The sequence below is a fragment of the Odocoileus virginianus genome, chromosome 1 (assembly GCF_023699985.2).
Source record: "Odocoileus virginianus isolate 20LAN1187 ecotype Illinois chromosome 1, Ovbor_1.2, whole genome shotgun sequence".
NCBI lineage: Eukaryota > Metazoa > Chordata > Mammalia > Artiodactyla > Cervidae > Odocoileus > Odocoileus virginianus.
In genome coordinates, this window is record NC_069674.1 from 82,471,479 (window position 1) to 82,488,878 (window position 17,400).

The 17,400-nt window shown below is 40.6% G+C and overlaps 1 protein-coding gene across 1 annotated transcript in view; it reads right to left on the minus strand.

Annotated features, from left to right (window-relative positions):
* Positions 1-17,400, minus strand: part of DNAH11 (dynein axonemal heavy chain 11) — a 344,761-nt gene that overhangs the window by 124,064 nt on the left and 203,297 nt on the right. The window contains exons 56-57 of the mRNA XM_070470248.1: positions 11,124-11,357; positions 7,498-7,644 (exon numbers count right to left, since the gene is read on the minus strand). Of these exons, the coding sequence (XP_070326349.1) occupies positions 7,498-7,644; positions 11,124-11,357 (381 nt within the window). The remainder of the gene's footprint in view (positions 1-7,497; positions 7,645-11,123; positions 11,358-17,400) is intronic.

The window sequence follows — 17,400 nt, forward strand, 5'->3', positions numbered from 1 at the left end:
ACAAATGGACTCAAATATCAAAATGCTCCAAGCAGGGCTTTGATTGTTTTAAGGTGCCATTAATAATAAATGCAATTTTAAGCAATTCCTTTGTTTTTCAGTTTTCTTTTTCAGCAAGTCCTGGACAAGTGAAAATCTAAGCTGACTCAGTAAACTAGATCACAAAATACCTTTGCCAAAATTCTCTTAATTTTTGCTTATCTTTACCTTACCTACATTATCTAATTACTTATACTTACATTATCTAAAAGCCATGTTAACTATTCTTCAAGAATAAATGTAAAGGGGCTTCCCTGGTGGTCCAGTGGTTAAGAATCTGCCTGCCAGTGCAGGGCATACGGGTTCGATCCCTGATCCAGGAAGATCCCACATGCTGCAAGGCAACTAAGCCCATGAGCCACAACTACTGAAGTCCACAAGCCTAGAGCCTGTGCTCTGCAACAAGACAAGCCACTGCAACGAGAAGCCCATGCGCTGCAACTAGAGAATAGCCCCTGCTAGCCAAACTAGGGGAAGCCAGAGCACAGCAAGACAGACCCAACACAGCAAAAAAGCAAAAGTAAATAAATGAAATTGAAAAAAAAGAATGAATGTGAAGCTGTTTTGCTCAACTGACTAAAAGATATTATTCTACGCTATGCATGTTTTTTTTTCTCCCCTACTCTGTGCATGTTTATCAGTACAAAGAATTTTTATGAAGACTATATACTAGGTTGGTGCAAAAGTAATTGTGGTTTTTACATTGTTGAAATTTGCCATTTGGTATAAAAAACATTCTTATGTTATATATCATTTTAATGTGAATTTTTCACTTTGCTTTTTGGCTAATGACTTATTACTTGCTGTTTATATTTATTTTAGACTAGGGAAATGATGTTACACAAAAAGCAAGTTTGAGCGATTTTCTTATTTGAGTTCAAAATGAGTCGTAAAGCAGTGGAGACAACTGGCAACATCAACAATGCATTTGGCCAGGAACTGCTAACAAATATACAGTGCATTGGTTGTTCAAGAAATTTTGCAAAGGATATGAGAGTCTGGAAGATGAAGAGTGCAGTGGCTGGCCATTGGAAGTTGACAATTACCAACTGAAAGGATCACTGAAGCTTAACCTCTTACAACTATACAAGAAGTTGCTGAAGAACTCAATGTCAACCATTTTAAGGTCACTCAGCATTTGAAGTAAATTGGAAAGGTGAAAAAGATCGATAAGTGAGTGCCTCATGAGCTGACTGAAAAAAAAAAATCATCAGTTTTTTGAAGTGTCATCTTCTCTTATTCTACACAACAACAATGAAGCATCTGTCTATTGGATTGTGACACGCAATGAAGAGTGGATTTTATGACAACCAGTGATGACCAGTTCAATGGTTGGACTGAGAAGAAGTTCCAAAGCGTTTCCCAAAGCCAAACTGGCACCAAAAAAAGGCCATGATCACTGTTAGATTGTCTACTGCCCGTCTGATCCACTACAGCTTTCTGAATGCCGGTGAAACCATTACACTGAGAAGTATGCTCAGCAAACTGATGAGATGCACCCAAAGCTGCAATGCCTGCACCTGGCGCTGGTCAACAGGGAGGGCCCAGTTCTTCTCCACATCAACGCCCGACCACATCACACAGCCAACGTTCCAAAGTTGAATGAATTGGGCTATCAAGTTTTGCTTCATCTGCCATAGTCACCTGACCTCTCGCTAACCGACTACCACTTCTTCAAGTTATCTCAACAACTTTTTGTAGGGAAAACTCTTCCACAACCAGCAAGAGGCCAAAAATGCTTTCCAAGAGTTTGTTGAATCCTGAAGCATGGATTTTTATGCTATAGGAATAAACAAACTTATTTTTCACTGGCAAAAATGTGACTGTAATGGTTCTTATTTTGACTAATAAAGCTGTATTTGAGCCTAGCTACAATGATTTAAAATTCACAGTCTGAAACCAAAATTACATTTGCACCAACCTAATAATATGGATATAGGGAAGCCAAGTTGGTAAACCTGAACAAGGTCAAAATGAGGACTTTAGGAGTTTTGATCCTTCTCCCTTTAGAACTCAGAACTTGAATGTCTAGGAAGAGTAAAATTCTTGTCCTCAGCAGAAATGTGGAGTTTTAAAGCTGTGGCTGCCAGGCACCAGGATCCAGTCACCATGGGGGATGGTTGCTGTGGTAATGGGGACTGTGAATCATCACGTGTGAACAAAAGTGCATTTCTTCAGATGTGTTTGGAACGAACAGGTTCATCTACACCATAAAATTAAACACTGCTCACAACAAATTACTTTGTCTACCACAGCTTTATTAGCAATAATTACCCTTCTCCTGATTATTTTGCTGTGTACTGCACCTCTTATGAACATAACTGGTTCAGGCTAGATATGTGACCTCCGGCCAATACGTATGGTTACTGTTAACATTTGTAGAGAAACTCTGCATGCTTACTGAGAACTGCTCCCAAACCACAATCCTTCCAGGAATGACCATGAAAACTCCAAGCATACTACATTTTCAATGTGTTAGAGAATACTGCTATAGAAAAAACAGAGGCTGTATTTGAGTGAGTTATTACATCAGGTTTATTTACTTTCCTTAAGGATATAATGAATCTATACATGCTCCTTGTGACCATTTATAATAGTATCTTTTTAAACTGGATGTGGGATCATAGATTTTTAATACTTAGATGAAACCCTAGGGAGTATTTCTCCTAAATGCTATTTCAACAAGACTAGCGTCATACATACTACTCTCTCTTCCTTTACTATTAATGGAGTATTATCCCTTTGGGTAATTTGATAAACAGGCAATTTAGAACATTTAACAACTAAACCCCACAAATGCAAATGAAAAAAATACTCCAGGTCGGTCAACTTACTTCTCATTCCCAATCCCTCTCACCCTAAGTGCAGCCTTACTGGAGGTGTGAAACTGCTGTGTATCATGGTGACTTGGTAAGTCTGACTGTGCACTTTCTCTCTGCCTCCCTCCCACAAGGCTCCTGGGGACCGGTTAATGAGGCCAAACCTGGGGAAGGTGGAAGAGCTGCAGGGAAGCTTAGAGTGTGTGCTTTCTCTTTACCAACGTCTATTAAAACATATTTGAAGACAGCCCCATTCATGGGAACACCAGACTCCTCCTGCCCTCTACTTGTCAAAAGCTCCTTGCAGATGGCTCATGAAACAGTGGTGATCACAACGAGAGGATAAAGTCACAATAATTGCTTGTTATGGGCTGAACTGTGTCCATTCAAAATTCTCAGGTTGAAGCCTTAAACCCAGGACCTCTGAATGTCACTGCGTTACAGAGCGGGACTTTAAAAATGGTTAAATTAAACTAAGCCTGTGAGGGCGAGGCTTAATCCAATCTGACTAGTGTCTTTGTAAGAGGAGGAAATCTAGTCACACACGAGTGAGCAAGGGTATGGGAACTGAGGAAAAACACGTGAGGACAAGTGAGAAGGCGGCCATCTGCAAACCCAGTGGAGAGAGGTCTCGGGAGAAACCAAACCCGCCAACAACTTGACCTTGGACTTCCAGACTCCAGAACTCTGAGAAAATAAATCTCTACTGTTTAAGCCAGTTCTAAGCAATAGGTAGAAAAGGACATGTAAAAACAGACTGGTTCAAAATTGGGAAAGGAGTACGTCAAGGCTGTATATTGTCACCCTGCTTATTTAACTTAAATGCAGAGTACATTATGCAAAATGCTGGGCTAGATGAAGCACAAGCTGGAATCAAGATTGCTGGGAAAATATCAATAACCTCAGATATGCTGATGACACTATCCTTTTGGCAGAAAGTGAAGAGGAACTAAAGAGCCTCCTGAGAAGGTGAAAGAGGAGAGTGAAAAAGTTGGCTTAAAACTCAACACTCAGAAAACTAAGATCATGGGATCCAGTGCCATCACTTCATGGCAAATAGATGGGGAAACAATGGAAACAGTGAGAGACTTTATTTTCTTGGGCTCCAAAATCACTGTGTACAGTGACTGCAGCCATGGAATTAAAAGACACTTGTTCCTTGAAAGAAAAACTATGACAAACCTAGACAGTGTATTAAAAAGCAGAGACATTACTTTGCCAACAAAGGTCCATCTAGTCAAAGCTATGGTTTTTCCAGTGGTCATATATAGATGTGAGAGTTGGACCATAAAGAAGGTTGAGTGTTGAAGAATTGATGCTTTTGAACATTGGTGTTGGAGAAGATTCCTGAGAGCCCCTTGGACTGCAAGGAGATCAAACCAGCCAATCCTAAAGGAAATCAACCCTGAATATTCATTGGAAGGGCTGATGCTGAAGTTGAAGCTTCAACACTGTGGCCACCTGATGCAAAGAGCAGAATCATTGGAAAAGACCCTGAAGCTGGGAAAGACTGAAGGCAGGAGAAGGGGATGAGAGAGGACAAGATGGTTGGATGGCATCACCGACTCAACAGACATGAGTTTGAGCAAGCTCTGGGAGATGGTGATGGTGAAAGGGAAGACTGGCGTGCTGCATATCATGGGTCACAGAGAGTCTGACATGACTGAGCAACTGAACAACACTGCATAAGCCTCCTAGTCTGTGATATTTTGTTATGGCAGCTCCAGTTAACAAATATATGACTCTCACTTACCTTCAGACTATAAGAAATTCCTGATGGTCCTCCAAAATTCAATCCCATCCATCTTTAGAAAACAGACATTAAAAACCTGAAGACCACTCAAAATGAGGGAGAATGTTTACCTTTTCAAGAGATTATATCAGCTCTGCAATATGGAAAGTATTTTCACTCATTTACACTCAACAAAGAGGGCAATTTGAAAGGGATCAGAGGATTCTTAGAACCTGGAGCTGATACATCAAAGATGGAAGATCTAATTGTCAGAAGCTTAATGGTGCTTCTGTTACTTGAAGTCACTGTTAGCAACACCTGTGATTTGAATAATCCTTGATGATCTCACACATTTGAAGCAACAATTTCAACTGGCTTCTCTATATGGATTGTCAAGATGTACAGGAAGACAGTCTCCCAACTCCAATATTTGTTAAGCCATATTAAATGTTGCAATGCACTTTTGTTACTTTTAAAGTATTTCTTATGTATTAAACCTTGAGACTTCAATTTCATAGAATCAGAGTCCATATATACCTCTTTATAAGAACCACATAGAATTAGTATGTTGTTGTGCATATGACCAATGTGAGCTCATGGCATATATCTGATTAATACCTTGACTCTACATAATTTCATTACAAATAGAACTTTCTTCCATAACCAATTTAAAAGAGTTTTTTCCACTATTGCATCTATTTGATTTTCATCATAGCCCTATCATTAACATAAAATATCTTGTCTATCAACATTGTCACTCATCTCCTATCTTTCCCATTACAATGTAAGCAACATGTAGGCACCTTGCCTATTATATATCTTTAAGAGCCTAGAAAAGTGCCAGGCCAAAAAAAAAAAAAAAATGGTGCTCAGACAATATTTGTTATTTATAATTAAATTGAGCCTCATGAATAATATGAAAATATTTTATTCTTATCTTTTGGTATGGATTAGATATTAAAATAATAGCATGCATCTTTTCCATGTCTGAAGAATTTCATGAAACAACCTGTCAGATGAATTCTAATTTGCTAAAACATTTCCCCCTCTTTGTGAGGACAATTTTGCCTTAAAAATTCACGTACAGAAATGTAAAAAGACGTCCACAGTACTTGGTATAATTTAAGATCTGTAAAAATGGATTTTGGCTTCCCAGGTGGTACTAGTGGCAAAGAACATGCCCACCAATGCAGGAGACATAAGCGAGGCGGGTTTGATACCTGGGTCTGCAAAACCTCCTGGAGGGGGGCATGAGTTATGAAATAGTAACTATCGGAACATCACATATTTGCTAATGTCTGAAAAATATCCCCTGGGTGAAATTAGCTTATGATCATCACACCATGTGTGATACCCAGTTACTTTAAATATAAAAATATACCTTTAAAGATATCCTCCACTTATCTGAAACTCAATGGAAATATTTATTACCAGAATTAGGAATTATATGCTTATTGGCTGTGCCAAACATGCCTTATCTTTAACTTCAAAAATAAGTTTAAAAAAAAAATTTAATGTTTTGATTTTCTATACACTTTTCAAGTCTTTAGTGTGCAAGTTAAAGGCAGACATGCTGAATGCACATTAGAACAAAAGGAAAACAATTCATCTGTCTATGAATGAATGGTAACATCACTGGAAAAACTCAAATATTTTCTGCTATCATTAACGCAGAATAATAGCATAATGGCGACAGAATCACTGGCTCTATGAGTATTCATAATTCATATTTTGTATTAACTAAGCCTTGATTATAGGGCTTCCCTGGTAGCTCAGCTGGTAAAGAATCCTCCTGCAAAGCAGGAGATCCTGATTTGATTCCTGGGTCAGGAAGATTTACTGGAGAAGGGATAGGTTACCCACTCCAGTTTTCTTGGGGTTCCCTGGTGGCTCAGCTGGTAAAGAATCCGCCTACAACATGGGAGACCTGGGTTCGATGCCTGGGTTGAGTAGATACCCTGGAGAAGGGAAAGGCTACCCACTCCAGTATTCCGGCCTGGAGAATTCTATAGTCTATATAGTCCCTGGGGTTGCAAAGAATCAGAAAGGTCCATACATAGTCCATGGGGTCACAAAGAGTCAGAAAGTCTTGATTATAATCTTTTGTTTAAAATAGAACTTGTATACATATACATTCATTCAGCTTTTAAAAGATATTTACTAATCATTCTGTTTGCTTTTTACTAATTGCTAATTATTCTGTTTGCTATTTACTAAACATTTAGTAATCATTCTGTTTCTCTTGGGATGTGAGATATAAAAAAATGAAATACCTTCTACTTGCTGCTGAAGTTTCAGTAAGAAAAGATGACAAAGTAAGATATATTTATTTCAGAATTACTGGAAACCTAAGTACAAAGAAAGCCAATCTATATAATCTTAAAAGTAATTGTTTCCAACAATAAAACATAATTCAGAATGCCATGGCCTCCATGGACTCAAAAAGGACAAATTTAGCTTGGGATATAATAATAACCTTAAGTTGTATTATTAAAATGCAAAATTCGAAAACCATCTTGCAGAGTGACGGAATGGGCTTTGTTAACAATTGAGTTGTTCAATTTGCCTAAAAACTGAAAACCTTTGGAAACCTCTGCGGTGACTTCATGACCTTTACTGTATTACAAATAGGCCTGATGCTCAAAATCCACATCCATTATATGCTTGAATGAGCTCAGTATTTATTGTTCTTTTGTGTCATTAAAAGAGCTAAAAGGGTGGGAAAATGCATAATGTAAAGAAAGGTCAAGTGGTGATCATGGTGTGAAACGCTGTTACACGCGTAACCATCATAATTCTTCAGATTTTACGCTCCCTGGAGGGGAAGTTGTTCAAAACTGTTCACCTACAAAGGTTTATTTTGTGCTAAATATAGCTCCGCACTCCAAAGGGAGGAATTAGCCTGACCTTTCGCTCCTCGGCATCGGCGATGGCCTTTTCCCTGCTCAGCTTCTCTGTCTGAAGCCCGATCTTCGCGATCAGAGCTTCGGCATCCTGATTTCTCAGCTGTAGCTCGGCTTCTTGAGAGGCAAGTCTGGCTTTCAGCTCTCCCACCTAAAGGAAAAGTCATGACTCTGTGTCAACAGCAGCAAATACCAGATATAGCTTATTATTTTAAGTGAATTCAGGGATGCCTAACAATTTCTAACTTGCATCTGTTTCTTTCCTGATTCGACTTTAATTCCATGTGCAAAAATGCAGCCCCATTTTTTTTTTTTTTTTTTTTTTAGAAAACACAGGAATCAACAGAGTAAGTTTTCCATGGTTTTGTGGAAAATGTCATTAATTTATGTCAGCACCAACTAGACATTTATCTTCTCAACTCAGTCTGTACAGTCAAGGAAGCATCCCCAGCCATCCCCACCTGAGCACATGTCACATAAGCACCCTGCTTTTCTGGTCCTGTGGGGTATAAATATTACTGTTTTTTTTTTTTAATCATAAAAAAGAATAATCACACCCATTTATTTTGATTCCATTGCTAAAAACACTTCAGGGGTTTCATCATGTGAGCAACACTCCACTGCTATATGCAAGGACCCCTACACCCTCTGCTTCAACACAGGTTATTTACACTCTGCCTTAGAGGTATGGCTGATACTGTGACCGCTACCTGTGCTATTAGAGTTTAAGCTAAGACTGATTTTTTAGCCTCTCTGTGAACTCAGGCTCATGCCACACAGTGACGTTTGCTTCTCTCTCCTTTTTAGCCAAGTGAAACTAGTCACATGGCACTAGTCACTAATCAAAAGCATCATCCAAGAGATTAAGGAAAATCATTTCAAGCACTGACTTCGGTCTGTAAGGAAGCGGTTAGGTCTGAAATGTCCAAAGCCACTCAAACCCCGGAGGCAAGGTCTTACTGATGAAGAGAAGTGACGAGGGCTCTCCATATGACCTGTGCTAAATCTGCAGAGGGCACACAAGGCTATCAAGGGGCTCAGGGCTTTATCGCAATGCATGAAGAGCGCTAAGGGCTGGACGTACTTCAGCCGGCACGGCTGTCTGGCTCTGTGGGCTGCTGCCACATGAAGACCTCTTGCCCTGCACACAACCTGATCTTACACTATCAGGCTTTTCAGCTATTCACAGAGAACACTGTGCTCCCTCTCCATAATCAATTGATTTTTCAAACTCTTAAGGTGTATAGAATTCACCTGCAATGTGGGAGACTTCGGTTCCATCTCTGAGTTGGGAAGATCCCCTGGAGAAGGGAAGGGCAACCCACTCCGGTATTCTTGCCTGGAGAATTCCATGGACAAAGGATCTTGGCAAGCTACAGTCCATGGGGTTGCAAAGAGTCAGATACGACTAAGCAACTAACACTAAGGTGCTATTAAATATTCAAACCACTCTTCTGATATTAAGAGCATGACATACACAAACACCTGATGGAAAGGAATCTTTAATAGTCCTTCCATTAAGACCTTGTGTATCTTCTTCTCAGACTTTCTGCCTGTTGTTTCTAGCTGAGGGGAAATAAGGGGGCTCCACACAGTCATGAACGTGGCAGTCACCATTAATCACTGGTCCCTTTCTTTCTTCCTCTCCTCAACCCCCAAATTATAAACACACAACTGAGATGACTATTAGGAAACCACAGATTCTTTCCTTTTCTTTTTCTCTATGAATGAGATGCTGCCATCACTGAGAAGAACCAGGAGGCTACTCCCCATGGTTTTATCTCTGTTACTAGGGAAATAAACTCTCGGAGTGCAGCACCAGCCCCACGCGGTACTGAAGTTCAGCTTAGCCAATACTGTTAGATTGCCTGGGGCAAACTCAACAGGCTCCTCAACATTCAGTGGGACATTAAATGCTCTGGGACCCAGATCTCCTTCACCTTTAGCTTCACAGGACTCCTAGCAAAGTCTTTACTAGGGAAAACGGTCTTGATTCAAGTGAGGTGGAATTAGACAGGAGAGAGGGAAGACAAATGAAAGAGAAAGGCAGCATAAAAGTAAGATAAAATGTATATAAAAAGGGAGACCAAAGAAAGACATTGTTTAAAGGGACAGAAAGATGCACAAATAAAAAGACGTTCTTTGGGAGTTTTCTGGCAACTATTATTTGCATTGGGTGTCCCAGGTGGCTCGAGGGTAAAGAACCTGACTACTAAGGCAGGAGGTCCATGTTCAATCCCTGGGTCGGGAAGACCCAGGGATTCTTACCTGGAGAATCCCTTGGACAAAGGAGCCTGGCAAGCTACTGTCCATGGGGTCACAAAAGTCGGACACGACTGAGTGCACACACATACATACACACTCTTTGCATCGCTCAGTCTTGGACACTGTCCTGGGAACCTCCTCACTCCGGTTTCTCTTTCCCAATCATGGTCCGTTTACTCACTGTTCAGACATGATCACAGTGTGCCACTGCAGAACCACTCCTTGGTGCACGAGACGAAGGGGCACAGAAGCCATGGGTGCCTGGCCTCTAGGATGTCTGAGGGGCAAAAGGCGCCAACATACGCTCCCCCAGCCAGGCCCTACCTTATTGCCAGCCTAGGCACGCACTGTCCACCAGCAGCCTTGGGGAGAAAACTAGCTCAGTCTCTCGAAAAGCACATGGGCATACAAGCTAATGAAAATACGCTGTAAAGGTCACTGGAGTTTCTTGCCTTGAGGTGAGCACCAGTAAGAAGTGTATTTTTCCCCTTCTAGCTCTAGGGCCTGGCTGGCCCATCACCAAAGTATTTGTCTTCGCACATTCTAATTTTTAACCAGTTACAGAGAGGCTCCAGGAGTCTGTGACGGACAGGGAGGCCAGGCGTGCTGCAGTCCATGGAGTTGCAAAGAGTTGGACATGACTGAGTGACTGAACTGAACAGAGGCAGCTTGGAGTCATGGGCTTTACATAGATCTGGGCTCAAACTCCAAATTCATGGGCTCTGTGGCCTTCAATTCTTTGAGCCTCATGTGTAAATTCACAGTAGCAACACCTACTTCATACATTGGGTTTTTCACCATGGAATCAGATGATAACTAACACCCTGTGCTAGTCTCTTCGGATTGACTAAGGGAGATTAGAGGTGCTGCCCTTCAAGGCAGTGGAGGCCGTGTGGCTGGGGATGAAGACTGGAGACTCTCATCTAAGAAAAATGGTGGCTAAAAGGAGCAGATCAAACAGTTAGGTCAGAGGAAACTGCTGTACTTAGGGATCCCAGTCACAGCAACCCTTATCATAGCACCAGCCAAGAAATGATGCCTTCACTCGGGGTAGAGAATCTGAGACCAACCTGACAACAAGCCCAGAGCACTGAGAGATGACAGGAAACCAGCTGTGCTCATTCCGCTCACCATCTCCACGCCGCCCAGCATGGAGCCAGGCCCGCCAACCAGCCGTGACAGCGCAAGCGGCCGACACCGTTCCAGGTTTAGGAGAGCGGGAACTGTGTGTTCTCTGTATCATTATCTATAGATTTTAGGACCAGGCATCTTACACAAATGGGTTAAAAAGCTGCTTCAAAAGTAAACTATTTTTCAATGTTAAGAGCACAGGTATCACCGAGTAACAACATACCCTCGTCATACCTGAGAGGCTGTGGTTCTCAGCTTCTGGACACCATTCACCAAGTGCTCTTTCTTCTGGGACACCGCTTCTTGTTTCTTTTTCAACAGGTTCTTAAACAGTGATATTTGTTCCAGAAAACTCTTTGGGGTTGTATAGTTGTGTCTTTTCTCATTCTGGTAATACCTCGTACTCATTTCATGTACACTAGTGTGAACGTGGGCCATGAAAAGGCTAATAGAGTCTTTATCCAGGGGCTGAAAACATACATATTGCAATTCATGTGAAATTCTCTCAAGTGAAAACAAAAATGCCAACTTTAAAAAAAGAAGAAAAATCAGCAACATTATACAGTATTTATTTTCTAAAAGCCAGCACCACTTACAGTAGATCTAGGAAAACTTAAAGTCTTTCAGAGACATCCACAGGTTTAGAGAGATGACAAGGAAGTATTCAGTTTAGTCACCTCTTCTTGCCAAGCAGGGCAAAGGATTCACCTGTGGTCCACATACCAAACCCAAAAGCCAAGATGCAACACAAGCGCTGCTTTTTACAACTTGATTTTTATCAAGTGTGTGAAAGAGAAAATGGAGAAACTGAGACACGGGAAGTATTTTTGGTGTCACTTTCAAGCTAAGCTTTAGCCAAAGAAAACCAACAACTCTGCAGTCACTGGGAAAAAACAAAACAAAACACACAGCTTAAGCTGAAAAATACACAGTTTTACAAGAATTTATGTTGAAATAAAACCTGGAGGGTAAGGTATAAAAGTCACTGTTTGTGGGAGAACAATACACCCATTCTCATTTGGAAAAAAACAAACGAAAAAGGAGCAACTCTCCTTTGAAGAGTCGCTGGAGAACTCCCCACTAGACATTCTTTCCGTTTTGTCCTCTACGACTTCTGAAGTAGTTAACTTTTTAATTTGTGGAGTCACATCTCCCTCATTTTAATGATTATTTATTGCATTCTGTACAAGATGAACCAGGTTCAATTAATCAAGGGAAGCCTAAAAATCAATTAATATGAATTAAATGAGCTACACCAACTCTTAGGAAAGTCACACATAATTTACCAAAGTGTTGTCAATAACACTCAGACATCTTTGGGGAAATTGCGCGCAAGTGGCTGGTGGTGCAGTTAAACGTTTCAAAGCTGTGCCATTAATATCACAGCCAGGGGTGCGAGGAGAGACAGGCCGATTCTTGCTGGGGAAGAACGCCTCCAGAGCAAAGTCCAAACACTCCACTTTCCAACCTCATGGAAAATGCCTGAGTGGGTTTAAAATATGTACAGATTGTTCTGCATATGAAAAATCCACTGTGCTAGTTACTAAAATGTTTTTAAAGCAAAAGTTAAATATAGAATGATACAAAATTTGAATAGTCTTTGTTTCCACTCGATGTAAGACATACGTGTATCACCAAATAGTGAATTCAGAATATAAATTTCTAAGGAAGTAATGCCATATAACTTACATCCCTGCGGGGATTTCATTTTTTAAAGAATCTGACTGCAATATAAATATGGGCAGAAATTCACTCCTGTCCTGTCTTGTTTTAACAAAACTCAAAGCCAGCATGTATCTTTCTAAAATAGATAAATATGTCCCCAGCCAAGTGCAACCTCCTTGCAGCAAAGGAAAAAAAAAAAAAAAATCTGGCCTCTACCCAACCATGATCCTTATGAGGAGGCTCCTCGGCTGCTCATGAACAGCTCTCTTTAACAACAGTTTCATTTGTAAATCCGAGATGGAAGAAGTGGTTTCCGGTAGAGCTGGAAGAGGCCCGAGACAACTTGTCTCAATGGGGCAAAATAACTATTGTTATCGGGCTTAACAAAATGGCACAGCATGGGAGACTTGCAGAGCCAGGGAGCAGCTGGTTGTAATTCACACTGTTTTTCAGAAAACTCTAATCGTTCCAGAACAGACCTCTTTGATGACTGGTCTTCCCTGCATTCTCAATTTGTCACTTTCTCTTATGATAAGGTCAGTAGTGACAGCACTTCCTGACATTAACAGCTGTGGCTTTTAAAAGGGTCATTGTAGAACTACTAATTGCAGTAATTTCATTAGCATAAATTATTTATTCTGCCATTCATTTATCTCTAATTTTCTTTTGGGGGGCAGGGGGAGCTGGGAGGAGAGGGCTTCTGGTGCAGCTACAGCAATGGTGATGCTATGCTGTATTTTTCACTTTTAGAGGATGGAGTGAAGAACATCATTCCTGCTACACATGGCCTCTTAATGAAAACTGCTTGATCTCATTTGCAGTCATCTCGCAGCCAATCATGGTGAAGGCAAAAATAAAAAGAAGCAAAGTGCCAGTATCCAATGATTATAAATGCAAGGTTTCCCCACTAAGATGCCTTGGAAAACAATGCTGGATCCAATGCAGAGTCAAATGCAAAGAAGAAACTGTTTTTTTCCTCACATTAATAAAAAGTGTTTAATTTCTACCCTCTTGGTTGGCTCTCTGTAAACACAGAATCACAGATCTCTGCTACTTGGTGTCCTGGTTCTCAGGCAGTCAGAATCACTGCCATACCAAGTACCCCAGCCACCTGACTCTTAGAGCAAATGTCCAGCGCATCACTGCTGTTGAAAATGACTGCAAAATTGGAATGAAAACCAATGCCTGGAAGCCAGAATGAAATCAAACCCTGTAAGTGCTGCATAAGATTTTACACATTCCCAAGACCAGCAAAGACTATTTACATTCAGTCCTAAAATTCAGTTTCAGAAGTGTTGAATTCAAGGAAGGGAGCTAGGAGGGGCCAACAAGGGCAGATGAACGGAAAAAACTTTTCCTTTCAAGTTTAACTTGGGATAATTTTGTAACATATAATGTCATATATCTATCATCCATCTTGATACTTTCCTCAGAAAATATTTCTATATTAATTTTTCACAGCTTTACTGAAGTATAATTAATATATAAAAACTGGACATATTTATTTTTAATAATTGTGAAATTATTGATTTTCAGTAATTTCAAAGCTCTTATTTGTACTTTTTAGTTCTTTTGGGAGCTGGTCAATCTATTAGAAACTGTGGTTCTAAGGTTGGTTTATTAAATAACACAAACTGAATAATGCACAAAGTGGCACAAAAATATTTGAGCTCCTCTGCTGATGATCTCGTTGTGCTAATGGACTCTCAGGAAAACGCTGTGGGGGCAGTGAGGGACGCTGGGTGAGTTTCACTTCTGTCAAATTGGGCAAGTTATTCCTCCTGCCACAAAATCAAAAGCTAGACATTCCTCACTCCTTTTGACTCTGCTTCTTCTCTTCCTTTCAAGTCCTCCTTTGGAAGAGGCAAACATTTGCGCAATAGTCCATTCTACTGTTAGCGTGTTTGTGTTTTCATTTTTGTCTTTAAGTTTAGAGACCAAGCCTGGGTTAAAGGCAAGTTGAAGCCCAGCACAAGCTAGTAATCTTCCAGATGAGTTTTTGATCCTTGAAGGAGGTAGCCTTCCAAGGTTCACTGACAGAATATTAAAACAAAGAAGCAACTGAGGTCTGAGGGTGTGAGGAGGTAAGATGGAAGCCATGCCAGCTAAACATCTCTCAGAGAAAGAAGACAAGGGAGGAGATGGTTCTGGCGAGACCAGTGAAGAGGAAAGTCACAAAACTATAGCTAGGAGGAACTGACGCTCCTGTGTGATTCAGCTAAACTTTCAACTTAATAGCAAGTCCAAGTTCCTGCGCAGCTGTGAAAATTGGACCCTCCTTTCCAGGAAGAGGGGATTCCTAAGTTCTCATACGTAAGTTTGCAAAAACCCTGGAAAGCAGCATCTATTGCTTTTTGCAATTCTAATGTAAACTTAATTAACATGCACAGAGGAAGAAATGTATGGTGTGCAGTATATTAGTGCACATGTGCAAAGGAGAAAGGGAGCTGAAGAATGGGGAGTATATTCACCACCACTGGGCCTTTTCTCATCTGTTTGAAGACAGGCTTAAGCTGGTTGGTATGAGATTTAGGGAGATTGAGTAAGAATTTGGTTACATTTGCTTTTGTCTTGATCTTTTAAAATCATACCACTATTCTTCAGAAAAAGGATATTTTTCACAAATTCACAGAATTTCGCTTGCACAGGGTTGTCTTTCTACTTTTGAAATTCATACTTAATAATCCTCACTTTATTTTAAAGGAAGAACTGTGCTAAAAATTGTGAACAGAAATGCTGCTAATGTACCTATCACTAGCAAAATAGTATTTACTAGGCTTTATGCTTGGTCTAACATTTTAAAAGGAAGCTAGAAACCAGTCACAAAGTCAGTCTTTGAAATATAGCAGTATAGTAACTTTGTTGGCATTCTGAGTGCAGCACTTTAACAGCATCATCTTTTAGGATTTGAAATAGTCCAGCTGGAATTCCATAGCTCCACTAGCTTTGTTTGTACTGATTCTTCCTAAGGCCCATTTGACTTCACACTCCAGGATGTCTGGCTCTAGGTGAGTGATCACACCATCGTGATTATCTGGGTCATTAAGATCTTTTTTGTCTAGCTCTGTGTATTCTTGCCACCTCTTCTTAATATCTTATCCTTCTGTTAGGTCCATACAGTTTGTGTCCTTTATTGTGCCTATCTTTGCATGAAATGTTCCCTTGGTATCTCTAATTTTCTTAAAGAGATCTCTAGTCTTTCCCATTCTACTGTTTTCCTCTTTCTCTGCAATGTTCACTCAGGAATGCTTTCTTATCTCTCCTTGCTATTCTTTGGAACTCTGCATTCACATGGGTATATCTTTCCTTTTCTCCTTTGCCTTTCAGGTCTTTCTCTCAGCTATCTGTAAGCCTACTCAGACAGCCTTTTGCCCTTTTCCATTTCTTTCTCTTGGGGATGGTCTTGATCACTGCCTCCTGTACAATGTTATGAAACTATGTCCACAGTTCTTCAGGCACTCTATCAGAGCTAATCCTTTGAATCTGTTTGTTACTTACACTGTACAATTATAAGGGATTTGATTTAGTTCATACCTGAATGGCCTAGTGGTTGCCCCTACTTTCTTCAATTTAAGTCTGAATTTGGCAATAAGGAGTTCATGATCTGAGCCACAGTCAGCTCCTGGTCTTGTTTTTGCTGATTGTATAGAACTTCTCCATCTTCACATACAAAGAATATAATCAATCTGATCTCGCTATTGACCATCTGGTGATGTTCAAGTGTAGAGGTGTCGCTTGTGTTGTTGGAAGAGGGTGTTTGCTATGACCAGTGTGTTCTCTTGGCAAAACTCTGTTAGCCTTTTCCCTGCTTCATTTTGCACGCCAAGGCTAAACTTGCCTGTTACTTCAGGCATCTCTTTACTTCCTACTTTTGCATTCCAGGCCCCTATGATGAAAAGGACATCTTTCTTTGGTGTTAGCTCTAGAAGATCTTGTAGATCTTCATAGATTTGTTCAACTTCAGCTGCTTTGGCATTCGTTGTTGGGCATAGACTTGAATTACTGTGATATTGAATGGTTTGCCTTGGAAACAAACCAAGATCATTCTTTCATTTTTGAGATTGCACCCAAGTACTGCATTTCGGACTCCTTTGTTGACAATGAGGATTATTCCATTTCTTCTAAGGGATTCTTGCCCACAGTAGTAGATAAAATGGTCATCTGAATTAAATTCACCCATACCAGTCCATTTTAGTTCACTGATTCCTAAAATGTCGATGTTCACTGTTGCCATCTCCTGTTTGACCACTTTCAATGTACCTTGATTCGTGGACCTAACACTTGATGTGCCTAGGCAATAGTGTTCTTTACAGCATCGGACTTTACTTCCACCACCAGACACATCCACACAATAACAATGGGCATTGTTTCCACTTTGGCTTAGCCTTTTCATTCCTTCTGGAGTTATTTCTCCACTGATACCCAGTAGCATATTGGGCACCTTCCAACCTGGAGAGTTCATCTTTCAGTGTCCTGTCTTTCTGCCTTTTCATACTGTTCATGGGGTCCTCAAGGCAAGAATATGGAAGAGGTTTGCCATTCCCTTCTCCAGTGGACCATGGTTTGTCAAAACTCTCCACCGTGACCCATCTGTCCTGGGTGTCCCTGCGCGGCCTGGCTCATAGTTTCATTGTGTTAGACACGGCTGTGATCCATGTGATCAGATTGGTTACTGTCCTGTGGTTATGTTTTTCATTCTGTCTCCCCTCTGATGGATGAGTATAAGAAATTTGTGGAAGCTTTCTGATGGGAGAGACTGGCTGTGGGGAGAACTGGGTCTTGCTCTGGTGGGCAAGGCCATGTTCAGTAAATCTTTAATCATACTTTCTGCTGATGGGTGGGGCTG